Source organism: Orbicella franksi, chromosome 5, assembly GCF_964199315.1.
Source record: "Orbicella franksi chromosome 5, jaOrbFran1.1, whole genome shotgun sequence".
Taxonomy (NCBI): domain Eukaryota; kingdom Metazoa; phylum Cnidaria; class Anthozoa; order Scleractinia; family Merulinidae; genus Orbicella; species Orbicella franksi.
The window spans coordinates 20,497,401-20,513,928 of NC_138149.1; the positions used below are offsets into that span (position 1 = coordinate 20,497,401).

The window sequence follows — 16,528 nt, forward strand, 5'->3', positions numbered from 1 at the left end:
CAATCTTCTTCACTTTTCGATCGTACATTGTTATTAGGTGAAAGAAATAGTTTTTTTTTTCAGTACGTACGAGCTCTTTTACAGTATGAGAAAAAAAAAAAAAAGACGACCCAACCAGGACTCGAACCTTGGAAGAAGTTAAAAAATTTATCTATATCTCCTTCACTTTTGATCATATATTGCTATTAGTGTTGTCAAAAAAAAAAAAATGTAGTTTTTTTTTCAACAGGATCCCTTCTATAGTTTTAAAAAACACGAAGACCCCGCTAGGACTCGAACTTGGAATCTTCTGATCCGAAGTCAGACGCCTTATCCATTAGGCCACGAGGCCGAGACAATGCCGGGGTTGAATAATGGTTGAATAACCAAAAGGCCCTTCAGATGATCTCCTGTCACTCCTGCGTACTGAAGGGAGAAGGTGGCGAAGTGAGAAGCTGTTTAAAACTTGAAGAATATTATTAAAAATGGCCGGAAGGTTAGTAATCAACTCTTTTCTTGCCCATGATAGCAAATGAAAGTAAAACAGCTTTGAAGAGACTCTATTTATATCGGAAGGTGAGAAATAATTGTTGATGTACTATTTAATTGATCTTCGTTAGCCTGTGTAGCAGGCGTGGGATAGAAGGATGTTTAAAATGTGTTCAGATGTTTAACATATTCATTTCGCTAATTTTGTGGTAGGAAAAACATATTTTGATTTATTTTTTCATATCGCTTGAAAGAAGCATTGCAATCAGTCACAAAGGGATCTTTGAAAGAAAACTTATTACAAAGGTAAAACAAATCAAACAGCCCTATAACAACACCTCTAGAACAAGGAGAAGGGAAAGACTGGGAATAGCACGGAAATTTCACCCACATCCAGGTTAGTTTTAACCTTGATTTTGCTTGCATAGAGGTCGTGTCAGATAGAACCACGCACCAGCAAAAGGTTCTTCAGATAGTTGAAATTAGGCAACTGGCCACTTGACATTTTCTCGGTGATAAATTATAAATGGCCTGATCTAGTCGGAAAAGTGAAGAACAAGACAGGAAAAATAAGACTTTACCTAAAAAGTTTCTACCAAATTCTGATGTGATTAACTCGCTTTACAGAACAACTCGTTGCAAGGGTTCCTTGAAAGTGATAACGACTTGAACTGCAGGTAAGTCTCACGAATAAGGATGACTCGTCCACTGTTTATTTATTCTATTGTTCTTAGCCATGGTAAAATAATATTTGATGGGAAGACCATTTTGTAAGGTGGGAAAAACGTTTCCTTGTTCCCCTGAAAGTGTTTTGTTAAAAGCCGTGAAATTGATACTAGACAACTTATTCTTAATTTAACCGACTAATTCTATTGTTTTCGATTGTGTTCTTTGACGTTTACATTGTAGATTCCCTCACGGGGTTTCTGAAGTAACGCCGCTTGAAACTAGAAATCAAATTATTATTGAGTAACCTTAGACGGCCGGCTAACGAGAATTTTGGCCTTCAATTCAAAAGATAATGAATTATTTTCCCTAGTTCTGGGTCTTCTAAAGAATCAAAATGAACTATTCTAGGAAAAGACGAAAATATCTGACGGAAATACACTGATTCGTTTTAGACTGATACTTAAGTAATACACAGTGTTTTAATTCAAAGATATCCTATTTTGATGGTGTTCCATTTTTACTTCCTTTTTGTCTTTGTCTTTCAGAGTGTCCTCCTTTATCTTGTGATGAATGCAAGTACCTTCATTGTCGCTCTGGCGATAATACTCTCCTTGTCTCAAACAGCAGGTTAATATTACACTCCATCAACCATATGATCTGCCTGTGAATAATGTTCGGTCCATTTTAGAAATAAGTACAGAGGAAAAAAATATTTTGATATCTTGCTGGCTTTACACATGATCATGAGAGCAGTAATAAGTACCATGAAAAAAGTCTTTTTATGAACAACCGTGTCAATTTATCATATACTGTCGCTCTTTCTATACAAAACATTAAACGCGTTCTTAGTTTAAGCGCTTTTTAAGCTCATGAAAAACATATTACAGTATAATCGACATTTTTGTTCAGTACAGAGACGCTTTTGTTTAACTGTGATCTTTGTAACTGGTTCATACATAACACGGACAACGTATTATAATGCTGCTATTCAACAACTAAGGAGCAAACTATAGCCAATAATCACTCACGCAAATACGCTTCTTTCACGTTTCCCAACGGCTCGCTACCTACTGATAAAGAATAAATCTTGTGATTATTGGTGTGATGTGATAACGTTGGTTTTGATTTTACGATACCGAGTCATCAGAGCTCTGCTGTATTTAACAGTTATTCACGTCAGTTATTCGCTTCTTCTCTGGAAATATCGATGTTCGAAGGAAAACAAAACTATCTTTTTTCGCTTGGGAACAGAAGTTAAGTTTTCTATTATGTAGCTGGATTTAAATAGTAATAAAGCAAGAGGAATTACCCCCCTGTCAAAGTAACTTCTAGCAAGCGGGAGAGCGGGCGACATTTAGATTAAACCATTGCCACGTGACCATAATCAACAAATAAGAGCGCGCGTTAGATTCAAATAAACTCATAAACTCCAGCTGTATAACAATGGTGCATACTTGTCGAGAGGGAGTCGCAGTGTTTTACTGAGCCTTAGGCGAAGTATAATGAACAGTTTAAGTATCATTTTCGGAGGTGAATATCAAGATCTCAGATCTTGATATTCTTGACAAAATAACGGACTAAAACATGGAAACAAAGGGCCCGTACGCTCTAGGCTAACAAAATTTGTTTGGCTCTGCCATATGGCCCTGCCAAAGCTCTTAGCAAAAATTGTCATATTTTCAATTTGGTAAACGTGGGTGCACTCAAAAACATTAAAATTTTATTGACCACAGAGTGTCAATCACATAACGAGAGAGTTCAAAGCGAGATCAAATTTACTTTATTGACGTTTTCCTTCACATCACGGCGTGTAAATTTAAAAATCTGACAGTTTTCTCAGCTGGCAAAACTTTTTCCTGCTTCGAAGCAGGAGGCCGGCGCCCTTTAAGTTTGGTAAGGTTCGACAAAATTTGGTAGGAAAAAAATCACGGTGGGCACAGATTTTTTCGCAAAATTAACACTGACATTTGCCTATTTGTATGCGTACGGGCCCAAAGGTCGCATTATTCGGTTGCATACATTTCAGGTTGATCTGATTTTTATTTAATGCATTTCTTGCTTCAGTCATAGCAGCTTACAAACGAATCAACGTTCTCACTTTTAGAAACTGCTCGTCATACCCAAAGAAAGAGAATCAACCCGAAGTCACATGGAAAAGTTGTGTCCAGAGGCAAACACAGAATCTTCGGAATAAAGCAGGAACCTCTCGACGAGAAAACTCCATCTCGTAAGCAATTGGCATACAACGAGGCGAGCAGTTCTCTGATAAAGAATAAGCTAGACGATAGTCTAGGAAGAATTCCCTGGAGTAACAATCAGCAAGACGTAGCTTCTTATGTTGACGGAGCAGGAGGCTTATCACAACAGAAGCTGATGTCCATCATGAATCAGTTAACCAATGACATCAGAGTGAACGGTCGGAGGATTACTCCACTCCAAACGCAAATAGTACAGCAATCATCAAATGGCATAATCAACCCGACATCACCCATGAGCGACATGCAGGATGAGATGCAACCTGATATGCAAAACAACGTGCAAGATGATTTGGAGAGCAATAAGCCAAATGACATGCAGAATGACATGGCTGGGAATGAAATTAAACCTATAGTAATACCAATGAACCAGAATTCGAAGGGAAGTAATGGTGAACAAGCGACGAGACCTGGAATGTTTGAGCGATTAATGTTTGGTGGACTCTCCCAGATTATGGGAGGAGGAGGAGGAGGAGGAGGAGGAGGAGGAGAAGGAGCAGGAGGAACGGAGAATAAGGGCTACTCTGATTTTGGTGGTGGAATGACTAACGTACCTGGATTATCATTCGGTGGACCTAACAACAATGGAGTCATCAACCTTATGGAAAGCGAAAATGGACTTAAGCCAATGAGTGGAATGAGAGGTATGAATGGAATGGGAGGTATGAATGGAATGCATGGTATGACGAATGGCATGGGTATGATTATGAATGGAATGGGTCGAATGAGGGGACGAACGTGGGGAGGAGGCTCATTTTTTTCCAGGAGAGGAGAAACCATTTCCCACAAGCAGAAAGCGCGAACAAAACACAAGTCATTTGACCAGAAGGCCAAGACGACATTCTCCACATCAAACAAACAGGCAAATAAAACCCATCAAGCTATTCCTGACGTAAGAATACACATTGACCCAAGTCAGGGAATTAAGCAAGACATTATACCATCAATTCCTAATGATTCAGTATCTGGAAAAAGATCTCATTCAACTTCAAAATTAGAAGTAGAAGATTAAAAGAAGACCGTACGTTTGTAACTGAACATTCAGTAAGGTGGACCAAACCAGGGACTTGCTGGTGAATAGTAGTTGATATGTCAATTTTGCAATGTTTCCTGTTTTAATTTCATGAATTAAAACAAGACTTGATTCAGGTCTCTAACAGATACTTAAAAAGCCAAAAAGGCAGATCTGGAACTTTATTTAATATTTTTAATATAAAATACAGGAGTAAAGATGAATTATAAACACCTTGAAAATGTTTGCTTCTTTCAGTTTAAGTGTCAAGTCTGTGAACTAGCTAGGTGTAGCTAAGCGCACTGATCACTACAAACAAACATTTTTTAAACAAATTTACTCGTAAACAATATATATGGACTCTTCGAAACTGTTCGAATGCTACACTGTAGAAGCGTGTTAGTTTCCTTACGATTTGTGTAAGAGGTCAGAAAAATGTGCAAAGGGAGACATCGATCGTATGAAGACCAAATTCCCCAAATCGTCTCCATTACCTTATATTTAACTTTTTTATGTTTATTGAGTAATCCATAATAAACAAACTTCATGAAAATTGGACCTGCGCTGTTAAACTACTTTGAAGTGAACACTAATAGCAAAAGCGTCATAATTATTCTTATAATTTCAATCTTAGAGAGGATAGAGAAGGGACAAGGAGACGATCTCAGCCAAATGCATTTTTAAGCTGCCATTTACTGACGTTCTCATGATATCCATTTGAGCAGTCGTTTTATCTTGATCTTTCGAATGCCATTCATAAAGTGAAGTTAAAATACACAACTTTTTCTTTTCCTCAAGAATTAACCGAAATAACCGAAATTAAAACATCACAAATATCAGTTGTATACCTCTAGTTTAGTCAGTGACAATTAAACTACATTTAAGAAATAGAAAGCATGTACCGTGTTTCTATCGAGTTATAGAAACACGAAAGGAAGTTTGGGAGAACGAGAAATGCTGTTTCCACAGCTTTTTCGAGTTCTCCCAAACTTCCTTTCGTGTTTCTAGAACTCGATAGAAACACGGAGAACATGTTTTCTATTTCTTTTAGAAAACACCGAGACGAAAACAACTGAGGAAAAACAGCTTGTTTACTTTGATCATCAAAATTCTCTTTGCTCGCACCATCATTACTTTAACAGCTCGTGCTAGTTCTGTGTTTCAATCGAGTTATCGAAACACGATTTTTAACCAATCAGCGCGCGTATTTTCTTAGGACTGTTTTCTAATCCTTTATGGAGAAGTCCACAAAGTTTATTTAAAATAAACTGACATGAGATATTGATGAGACGACAAAATGCATTAGTTTTAAAAATAAATCACAACAGTGTCGGTAAACAGGCAGAAATTCAAATTTATCAGAGCGGAATCACTCCTTACTTGGAAATACCATACTGAAACTTGTCCAGATTTGTGTTTACTTTTCAGATCTTGAGACTTCTCTATGCGCATTTTATTCTCTATTTTCATCCAGAAATTAGAGGTGCATTGTGGGGTAATTAAGAAGTCCTTCAGATACTGTAAGGATAAAGTTGAAGTAGTTCCTGATCACCTTGATACTGTGTCCCTTCAATACCTCTTTCTTCAGACTAGTAACTAGTTTCAAATGATTGGCAAGTAAAGTGACAAAAACACATGTCAGAGACATCAGCGATAGCACTTGTAAACGTCCAATTTAGAACGATGCATGCGAAAAAAAGACAGTGTTCGATAACTTCATTACACAGTCGTTATCCATCATGAATTACCTGATTCTCTAAAGCAAGACGTTCTCCTGGTTTGATCAAGTATGCCCTTTTCCTCCAGAGATGTTTGCACCATCAGACAGGGATTCATATCAAATCAGAGCGTATGTGCTCCATTGTTGTTTCACTTGTATTTATAAGTGATTGCTGAGTGACTACCTTGTATCATTTTTTTTTTCAATTAGTCGGTGAAAGAATTAAGAACCCAACGATTCTCGCGCCAAGGCGCAAGCTAACCAAATATACCGTCAAATCCGTTGTGTTTTGCGGGTACCTTATTGTTGGTGAGGTTTGCAAAGCACTCACATGACTTGAGTGAACAATCAAGAAGCGTATTAAGTTCTGTTAAAAACGTCAAATGGTATGGTAGTTTTCATTGTTGGACCTGGGCGACAGACACGTTTTAGTAGTTAATTATTCATTGCCAAGCCAAAGAAGAAAATCTCTGCAAATAGAGTATGACGTCATTCCATCAACATCTCCAAGAACAAGGAACCCAATGTTTCCTAGATTTGTGCTGGTTATATGGCCGACCAGTGTTCTATTGAAAGAGAAATAATTGTATTTTCACTTTAAACTTCTGTTAAAGCTTAATTACTGGGCAAGGTAAGAAAAAGCTCCATGTTATGATTCTTCACAACAGCCATTCACCTTATCCCAAAGAAGTGCATTTATTTATTATTCGATACTAAGGAAAAATTTTAGATTATGTAAAATCAAATACTAACAGTAGAAAAAGAGCACACATAGAAGTGGACCTGATTTGAAGATTTCGGCTGTGGGATGAGGACCAATATTGAAGTTCTGACTCGATTCGGTTTAGTAGGTTTGTGATCACTTGGCCTCAGCGGCACTGATGTAAACTCTATATTCTACCTGTTTGCTTAAAAATCGCTCTTGAAAAATGACCTTTGAAGAGAGTTCTTAAAAAATACCTGTTACAAATTAAGTTAGCTAAAATAGTTCAACAGGAGACAGTGAAGAAAAAGAGTCAAAAATCTTGTGTCAAAAAAACTACAGGCACAGGAAGCCATTTTGCTTCTTTTCAGGAGTTGTTCATCTTCATATGTTTCGTGCTTGATTACACCCAGACTGGCTCAATATCTTCTTGTTTCTTGCTATGTTTTCTAATAGTTGACGAAAGCTACCATGCTACTTAACTGAACGATGACAGAAAACAAAATTATATTTCTTCTGAGCGTGGTACTATACATTGCTGCTGGAACATCCATGACAACAGGTACGTTAAAATTCACCCATCTGTTGAATAAAAACTGGCGTTAATTTGTTTTTTTGGAATAGGGAAGTCATCGGTTTTCGAAAATAACTAACTATTCTGCAATGTGTAGCATGACTGTTACGTGGAAATTATCAGATGAGGTATTATTCAGTTTTTAGTGCCGTCCGGAATCAATCTTGAATTCTACGTTGAATGTCAACATCGTGCAAAGTTTTTTAAAACTTATTGGCTCAAAGGAAACCACATTTTTAAATCGAGCTCAAAGATTTGGCATTTATTCTTTCATACATTTTTCCAATAACCACCTATTATGTCGTTATCCTAGATCAAAATGGTAATTCTACAACAGAGGTTGCACGACAATTTATTCTTCCTCCGAGGATCCGGCAGATGCCTTTATCAGGCACAATATCGGACAACAATCCATCAGTGCTCGCCTATAGTGGGCTCCCAGGATCAAGTACTGAGGTAACTGCTCAACAGGTTGAGAATCAAATTGACCAGTTGAACAGGCTTAGCCAACAGCTTCGTGGATTGCCCCAGTCGCCATCAATTCAGGAGACAACTAAAGGACCACAGATACCGCTTTCCAACTATGTCCCACAAATCAGCAGAGAAACAGCCCAGAGTGGCCTAGGGAGACCACTGGAAGCTGTTCCGAATTATGTCAAAAATGTTGCAAGAAACCCTTTAACAGGACCCAATGGACTAACAAAGGATGTTCTATCAGACCTGATGTTTGGCAATCTCAAAAGTTTGGCATCCATGGGTGGCTTAAGCAGCGTCAACACTCCAGTGGAAGAGAACACAATGTCAACACAAATGTTTGGAAATTCTGGATTAAGTGCATTTAATAATCCCCTACTTGAAGAAAAGTTGACACACTCGCAGCCAGGAAACCTAGGTATGGGCCTATCCCTCCCACCAAATGAAAATATGGATTTTAATGATCTGCCTATCAATGATTTCGACAACCTGAAAGATTTATCCTTTCTTCGATCAAGACATCACACTAAGAGTAAGCGAAAAAAGAAAAATAATAAATCGGACGTTGTTACAAAGCTACTGTTAACGTTATTGGTTGACAAGTTAAAAGACATATACGAAATGGACAAAATGAATAGCACTCAACGAAAAACACTAAAATTGGACTCATCTACCATAGGAAAAATTGAAAGCACTTTGAATGAACGTAGCAGTTCCGCTTCAAACAACAAAAGCCATTCTGGAAAATACGGTGAAAAAGAGGCCAAAATATCTGAACCTTTTGACACTAATCTTTCCTTTCCACTGACGTTTTCTGACCCGAAAGGGGCTCAGGAATCGCTCGTCGACTCCCCGAAAAAAAGTGATAAAGAAGGCAGTTCTTTACTGGATGTCGACACAAAGAACATCGAGAACATAATAAAAGGTATTGAAAACGGCAGAACCGATCCGAAGTCGACCTCAACCAAGGAAAACAGCAGAGTCAATATTGAAGGGCTCAACGCCGATCCCGGAAACAGTCCGCTGGAAATTTCCCAAAAAACAACGAAGACACTCAATAATGACGATTTGAGGCTCGTTCAAACGGGCTCTGCCTCTGCGTTTCATCGTGTGAAAATAGATCCAGTGGGTGTACTAGGAAAGAGTGCAACTATTCCGAGCATTTCGGACTATCATCCGACCATAGATGTACCAAAAATAACCTCTTCTTCTGAAGGAATGTTCGAAGTACACACCGACAAAGCTACAGTATCAGCGTTACCTACGTTTTCTATTTCATCTCTGTTAAACCAAGAAATCCCTGGAAATGTTAAAGGTAGTGATCGAGTTCTTAACACAAATCTGGAAAAGGAAGTCAGCAATGCTGGAATGGATGTGACTGACTCAACATCGGCAAAACTACCAGTCACCAGTACAGCAATGGAAGCTAATCCAAAAGATACAACAACAAGCACTGGTGAAACTGATAGTACAAACTACCTCGAAGCTTCTAGAGTTCTTGGAGCGGTTTTCAACAAAGTGAAGGATCCACTGGCAAGGAAAAGTGTCGAAGTTGCCATCAAAGCTATGCTGAAGTTAATGAAGTCAGACAACACCTATTCCAAAAAGCACTCGGTACCATCAATGAAGAGGTCATGGGTGCTTCAGGAAAAGGTCAAAAAGCTGCTGAAAACAATTCATGAACTTTCCGAGACAGTCCATCCTGTAGACGAGGAAGTTTCAAATTCGAAGAAAAAGCATTGGCATGCCAAGAACAGGTTCTATAATAAACGTTTGTCGCAAAGACATACAATCCGTCACAGGCCACATCACAAACGTCATCATCATCATCATCATCATCATCATCATCATCATCATCATAAAAGGACATATTCAAAGTATTAGGGAAACTTTGCACTTTATGTCAGGAGCAGTTTAAAATGTTTTTTTAAAATACACTTAATGTTTAACTGCCGGCTTCATCTATAGTCAAGTTAAGGTGGCTGGTAACGATTGACAGCACAAAAAGACACGATCAACAGGTTACCATAGCAATCCTTTTTACTACTGAATATTCATTAGCATGTACGTTTAAACAGGAGATTTTTCATACTTTTAAAATTAAAACAATTAAATGGAAGGATTTCAGAGACGCGCTTAACCTTCGAATATTTAGTTGGCCGTTCAGCTAACATCAACCCATCATAGACCAAGGCTGTAAATCCTTACCAGCCTCTTTAATCTAATGAAAATACAGGGAACAGATTTACATATTTATTTCATCAACATTTGAACAAGCCTTTGATATTTTTAAATCAATATTTATATTAGTAGAGTTAATGAAGATGTACATTGAAGATATTTTTATGCTTTGTATCCTTTATTTAGAGACTGAACGTTTCTGGCGTTTTCTCTCTTAAATAAAACTACCCAGTGTAAGAAAAACGGAGGCCATTTAAAGCTATCGGAAGCGACTATGTACATCATCGTGAACGAGTTGTGTTGTCTATCAAGACAATGCATTTCTAGCCTTCTGAACTGATTCTCAGTTACCAGACATCATACCTGGAAAAATGAGCGCGGTAAGTGTCGCTTAGTTCTTTTGGAGGTTAAGGAAAGTTCCGTCGGAAAATCGCTTGAATTAAAGAACAAGAGATTTGGTGGAGATAATACCTCAGAAATAAGGAAATGATGGGTGATGCGTTCCCGGAAAGTCACACATTTTCACAATTAACTCCGAACCTACTCCTTAATCTACCGACTTGCCCATGGCGTAAAATCTTCAGCAAGGCTGTTATTTCGGATCTTCTCCTTACCCTTTGGCGTTCGTCACAATTTCCCCGAATATAGACGACTTTTCAGGAGGTTGTGGAAGGTTAATTTGGAAGAAAATTTTCATCTTGCTTATATTCCTGAGATTAAGCTCAAAAGTGAATAACGCACCACAAAATCACTTTGTTTACCAAACTTTCCACGTTGTCTTGTCGATTAAAATAATTATTCTAAACACCCTTGTTGGACACGTGGTCGGGATGATTATCACAAACTTAGCGGCCCTCGGCATCTCGTTTTTCATTTATCTCTTCGTATCCAACGCAGGATCTTAATAATTCTTAATTGTTTCCCTCAAATAAATACCGATATTTTGTGGCCCCCGTCCGGGGTAATACATTATCATCTTAAATCGTCAAAGATTGCTGCAGTTTACTTGTTAGATTGAGCATATTTAGGCCACTCCAAAAATATATCGAGTCCCAATAATGAAAGCAACTTTTAAAAATGGCTTCAAGTTAACATTTTTTCAGGTGATTCCTCATAAACAAAACGATTTCTTTGAACCTTTCCCCAAATATTCCCTTCCAAGGATCGTTTTGGGAAGGAATGTCCACTTTCCAAATGGCAACGTTTGTTAAGGAACTGTACTTGAAAAAAAACTTGATAGGTAGAGTCTCGAGCATATAGAACAATGTAATATGGAACACATTGAGGAGGTCGGCGCCCCTGGTTTCTGAATAAGAGGAATACATGTATGTGATAATCAAGTGTGCAGTTACAAAAGGCACTTTGAAGAAGTGGCAGAGACTTTCCAAATTCAAACACCCAGTCAAGAGAGGAATGAGGAGAATAAGCATTAATTTTTAGAGGCATTTCTCTGGCGGGCCAGAGGCCTAGAGCACCCACTATTCTGGTACCCTAACTGCACAATGACCTACTTTGCCTCGCTATATTTTGGAAATGCAAACTCTGTTTAGGAATTTCTCCTCATTTATCTCTGAAATTTGCAGTTAAGATCATGTGAAGGAGATTATTACTGCAGACATTCGGGGAACGCCCACTATTATTCTCACATTGGTTCCCATGACAACTATCACTAACGGTCTGATGGACTAAAAAAACCTTTAATTTACAATCCGAGGACGATATTCTGGTTCCAGTGAAAACGCAGGATTCGTTTCTTTTATTATCTAATTCGTGACCGGGAAATTTCTTGACATCACAAGACTAGAACGGCTTGCTCGTGATATTTCGTTTTTGTTCTCTTATTTCCTAATAAAATCAGATAGCCCAAGATACCGTGTATCTATTTCAAATAGAATTTTAACATCTAATTCCAGAACAAATTATCTTATTTTACGAAATGGCGTCTTTTTAAATTTCAAAAGGTAACAGGTTGCTTAATGAACCATCAGGCCTGTCTTTGCTGTGTATTGGTGGTCGAGTAGATACCAACTAAGTCAACATTTCACGGACCTTTCCACATTTAATTTAAAAACGTACCTCCCTTTTGTCGTGAATGAGCCAATGCGGGCTAAGTTAGAATGTGGCGTGAGTTTCAGATTTTGTCCTTTCGCTATTCAGATTAAAGTGATTTATTCTTGAATTGGTTGTCAATTTAAAAGAAATTTGCCTACCTGCGCGTTCTGCTTTTCTGATTTTGAATGTTCTCGATATACATTGCATAAAAAAGAAATTTCACACATAAACAAACAAAGATAAAGTACGCGTTTTCTAACCTATATAAAAACCTCAAAACACCAATGGCAAGCGAAGAAACCAACTAACCCATGCATAACTAATGGTGTGCCTCTTACATCATTTGAGTTGACAGCAAATACCATCATCATATTACGACCACAGACGTTCTGATAATAATCATGGCTTCAAAATGGTTTTCGATGCCCATTGAATTTTCTTTAAATGGCCTGCTGTTGGAGCAATAATTTGTAACATGTAGTAGCACGAATGACTTGTCGTTCCACTGATATTAAAGGTAAGAAAGATACTTCCTTGTATCACGATGGTAATGATGGACAAATGTTACCTATTTTTATTTATTAGTAATTAAGTTATTCTTATCTGATCAGAGCATCTCAACTTCTCTCTTTAACTGAATTTGCTAATACAAGAAGCTAATTTTCCAGATATGATAAGTTTAGATTTAGTTTATTATCCTTAATTTAAGTAGGGTTTTAAGGTTCTATTAAAATTTGAAGGTTTACGATTTTGATAACCTCGTGCGCGTTTCGATTTTTCCGCTGTAAAGTAGCCAACTGATCTTCAAAATACGACAAACGACAACCTTCCTAAATACCGCTTACTCAGCCACTATTGATATATTACACGGTAACTGCAGTTGACTGCGGGTGAAGACCATCGTCTGTCGAGTAGCTAATTGATTACTGATTTTCTCTTTCGCTTTTATTTTTGCAGGAAACAGTTAGAATGAAGTTTATGTTAACAACAGCTGTTTTGATTTCCTTACATGGACTGCTTTGCAATGGTAAGAATTCTACAGTGTACATCTAGCTATTTTGTCTCGAAAACAAATGAACGTTGGTCGATACTCCTAGATAAAGGAAATATAACTGCTCATTGTAAACCGATATATAATTTATTTGTTTATAGGGCTTCGGAATCACGAAGAGAAAATCGTAAGAGCAAACAAATTGACTCGATTTTTCCAGGAAAACAACAGCAGTCTGTCTACAATGGAAAACTACACCAAAAAAGTCGATAAGGAGACAGACAAACATGAGTCACGTGTGATAAATGCTACAGCCGAGAAAGACGAAGATCCGAAGGGTGTTAAACTAATCTCCAAAATTAAAAACTTTGAAACACAGAAAGAAACAAAGCAAAAGGATCAGACAAAGCATTCGCCAATCTCTAAGCAAGCTCTAAATGAAACTGTAAGTAGCAACACGACACACACAGAAATCAATAAAACTCGACACAAGAAAACTAACAAAGATGAAAAGAAACAAAAAGCTGTCATTCGTCAAATGTTATGCGAGCTTTTCAATATTTCAAGAAAGAGCGAGGCCTGCAAAGACATGCACCATTCCAAGAAGGCAATGATATGGCCAACCAAAATGATACCATGGTTAAGAAAGGTGCTAATTAACAAGCTTAATCGCGGATTCAACAATCGCATGTCTTTCATGGATAACTTGGAAGATCCTACAGAGTCGCAGTTCAACGGTAGAGGCGTGTCTGACAACTGGGATGGTAATCCCTTTCTAAATATGCATAGGAAACATCGCCACGGTCTCAAAATGGTTCCTTTGTTAAAGTCATTGAAGGCAAAGTTGTATGGTCAAAGAACGCCTGGTGATTTCGGGAGTCTTAACGATGCTTTAAATGGCGAAGGACTCAATGGATTTGGACCTATGCCGACTCAAAGCAGCTCGCACCTTATTCATCAAATTCTAGGTCAGGCCTTAGGAAGTTCAGACAGAAATTCAGTTTTAAACGAAATGATGCAAGAGTTTCTTCTTGCAAACAACCGCGAAGAAAGCGAAGGTAACGAAGGATTTGCTGACTTCGCAGGAAGAAATAGCCTTTCTCAACTTAACAATGGTCTTCAGAGTTCTCCAGTCCTACCAGAACCCAGCCAAGGTATCGGTATGGGGCAATTAGGTGCCATGAACATGTTCCAAGGTAATATGAGATCACCTTTGGCGTCGGAACAACCTATTCATGCACAAATGTTAGACAACGGTGCCATAGCACCGATGTCCAGTCAGTCAATAGTCAACTCCCCCGCCTCGTCCTTTTTCGGGGGTCGTTCTCCCATAGACAGGTCCGGGCTTATCGGAAGCCCCCTTAGAATGGCAACTATGTCTGCCACGTCAATCAGCTCGCCAACATCAAGAAGTTCTCAACTTCAAAACTCTGTCTTACAAGCATCCCAGCGTGGAGGTTCACTTCTGCAAAGAGCTGGCGGATTTGACACCCCAATATCGTCATCCGTGTTAGAGCACACGGCAAACCCAACTCAGCGGATGTATACTGAAGGTGAAGAAGAGGAGCAAGACATTTCAAGCCAGGAAGGCAACTTCATTGAGCGGGATGAAGCCAATGAAAGGCGTTTGCCACTGCGTCAACCAGTGGGTCATAATATGGTTATGGAAGAAATTAGTGACAATATGGCAAGAGGCGTCAACCTTCCAGTGCAAAATAACCCGGATCTAAATCGTATGTTAAAGTTACGGTCTAACTTTCGATCAACAGGGAGCCCTGTCATATCAAAAGTGTCTCGTCTTGAACTTGATAATAATTTAGAACATGGACTACGTCTGCCAGTTGCCTCCAACACGATGGGAATGGCTTCTGTCTTATCCAAGGATGAAGACGCCATAAATTTCGAAGATTTGAACAATGAACGTTCACTTGCATTCAGGAGGGGAAAAGTCTTAAAGGGAATAGGCAATTCGCATTTGCTTCCTAACGAATCTAAAACAATCCATGATAAAGCGAGCAAAGCCAAGAATGGTTGAACATCCCGTCACACATAAAATAAAACCTCGTTACTTTTGGCCTAAATCTAAGATCTTAGATAAATTGTTTCCACGACAAACTGTATTAACCTCCTACTAACCGAGTGCGAGGGCCGTACTGGGGGATATTGGTCCAAGGACGGGTCAATATTTCGCAATACGGCTCGAGCAAGCTAGGTTAATAAGTAGCTTATTATATGGCTCCCCAACCTTGAATTCGTCAGCTTTCAAAAACAAAAAATACACGGCTTATGACGGTTTCTATGGAAACGTTGCGTGTGGCAAAATCTCATCCAAGAAAGAACCAATCAGAACGTCCGGATCTGCCTCAATACTTTCTTGCCATGTGATAATTGTGTTTAATTTTGTATATTTGTTCAAAAAGTATCAAGATAAAGCGAGATTAGTGTAAATTAAGGGCAAAGATCTGCCCTTGATCCCTATGAACAGGTCACTTAATTAATAGAGAAAGCATGTAACGCATGGAGAATTGAAATCAGCATCGTTTCTAGAGATACAGAACTACGATATGTTCTTTAATATAATCGTGGGATTTTTATTTCACACTCAACGAGCTAGGGATAGCTGGGTTATATTTTTGATTTCGCACTACAAGTAGAGATTAATCATCATCAATCATCATTCACCAGCTTATCTTGAGCGTATAAATTAGAAATTTATAAGCTTTATTATAAGCTTTATGAAATTTTAAAGAACACGATCTTTCGATCAATTTCAGCTGTTTTAAAGGAATTTCAAAAACTGTCAAGGAGCGGCAAGTTGATTGAAATAAGGAATTAAAAGATATCCTGTTGTAATTTCAAGGGCCCGTCTTTCGGGTGCTATTGCAGTCATAGTCAAGGTATACCAGCCACAATCGCATTACCTTATTTGTCAGTATACCTCTACTTCACCTAATCAAAGGCTTGCTGATCTTTCTCATGTGAAAGAGTTTTATTTTTTAATTTTACATTTTCTAACAAATAAAATTTTTTTCTGCCACCTTTGGCTGTGTAAAGCCGTTTACCAACTCTAAATATAAACAGACGTGTGAATAATAACGAGATATAGTTTTTTGCCTACCGGGAAAATACATGCACATCGTAATGCTGAATGGAGCGTGCCGGCCAGAGGGTGAATCCCTAACTTTATTTCTTCTAAAAATGATGTGAAATGTCAAAGAAGTCATAACTTCTCCCGAAAATAACCTCACCTCATTTAAAACAAATATAAGCTTAGGCTTTGTAACGAACTTGTAAGATATAAAACTTCCCTACCAATCCCAGCCTAACAAACAATATCCCCTTTATTTATTCCAGACTATGACAGCCTTACCATAACGTATCGAGTCTCCAGACCTTTGTTGTAAAGCTAAGTGTCAAAAGGAAAATTTT

The 16,528-nt window shown here is 38.2% G+C and overlaps 3 protein-coding genes and 1 non-coding gene across 6 annotated transcripts; 3 read left to right on the forward strand and 1 right to left on the reverse strand.

Moving 5' to 3' along the window:
- Positions 1–258: 258 nt before the first annotated feature.
- On the reverse strand, positions 259–331 carry Trnar-ucg (transfer RNA arginine (anticodon UCG)). The gene has a single exon. It is a non-coding gene; the product is annotated as a tRNA-Arg (tRNA).
- LOC145487036 (uncharacterized) lies at positions 288–4,633 on the forward strand. 2 transcript variants are annotated; one of them, XM_081465742.1, is made up of 3 exons: positions 288–1,145; positions 1,683–1,764; positions 3,242–4,633. In XM_081465742.1, exons 2-3 carry the CDS (start codon positions 1,704–1,706, stop codon positions 4,402–4,404), a joined length of 1,224 nt encoding a protein of 407 aa, XP_081321868.1. In that variant the 5' UTR covers positions 288–1,145; positions 1,683–1,703; the 3' UTR covers positions 4,405–4,633. The 2 variants fall into 2 exon arrangements, with proteins under 2 accessions (XP_081321868.1, XP_081321867.1); XM_081465741.1 differs by having other exon boundaries at positions 288–1,764.
- A 1,643-nt stretch (positions 4,634–6,276) lies between these two features.
- On the forward strand, positions 6,277–10,211 carry LOC145487035 (uncharacterized). The gene is made up of 3 exons (XM_081465740.1): positions 6,277–6,755; positions 7,284–7,389; positions 7,715–10,211. Exons 2-3 carry the CDS (start codon positions 7,317–7,319, stop codon positions 9,757–9,759), a joined length of 2,118 nt encoding a protein of 705 aa, XP_081321866.1. The 5' UTR covers positions 6,277–6,755; positions 7,284–7,316; the 3' UTR covers positions 9,760–10,211.
- Positions 10,212–12,488: 2,277 nt separating this feature from the next.
- On the forward strand, positions 12,489–15,537 carry LOC145486941 (uncharacterized). Of its 2 annotated transcripts, none has more exons than XM_081465647.1 (3): positions 12,489–12,625; positions 13,066–13,135; positions 13,261–15,537. In XM_081465647.1, the coding sequence occupies exons 2-3, from the start codon at positions 13,078–13,080 to the stop codon at positions 15,132–15,134; spliced, it is 1,932 nt and encodes a 643-aa protein (XP_081321773.1). In that variant the 5' UTR covers positions 12,489–12,625; positions 13,066–13,077; the 3' UTR covers positions 15,135–15,537. The 2 variants fall into 2 exon arrangements, with proteins under 2 accessions (XP_081321773.1, XP_081321774.1); XM_081465648.1 differs by lacking the exon at positions 12,489–12,625 and adding an exon at positions 12,817–12,978.
- Positions 15,538–16,528: the final 991 nt, after the last annotated feature.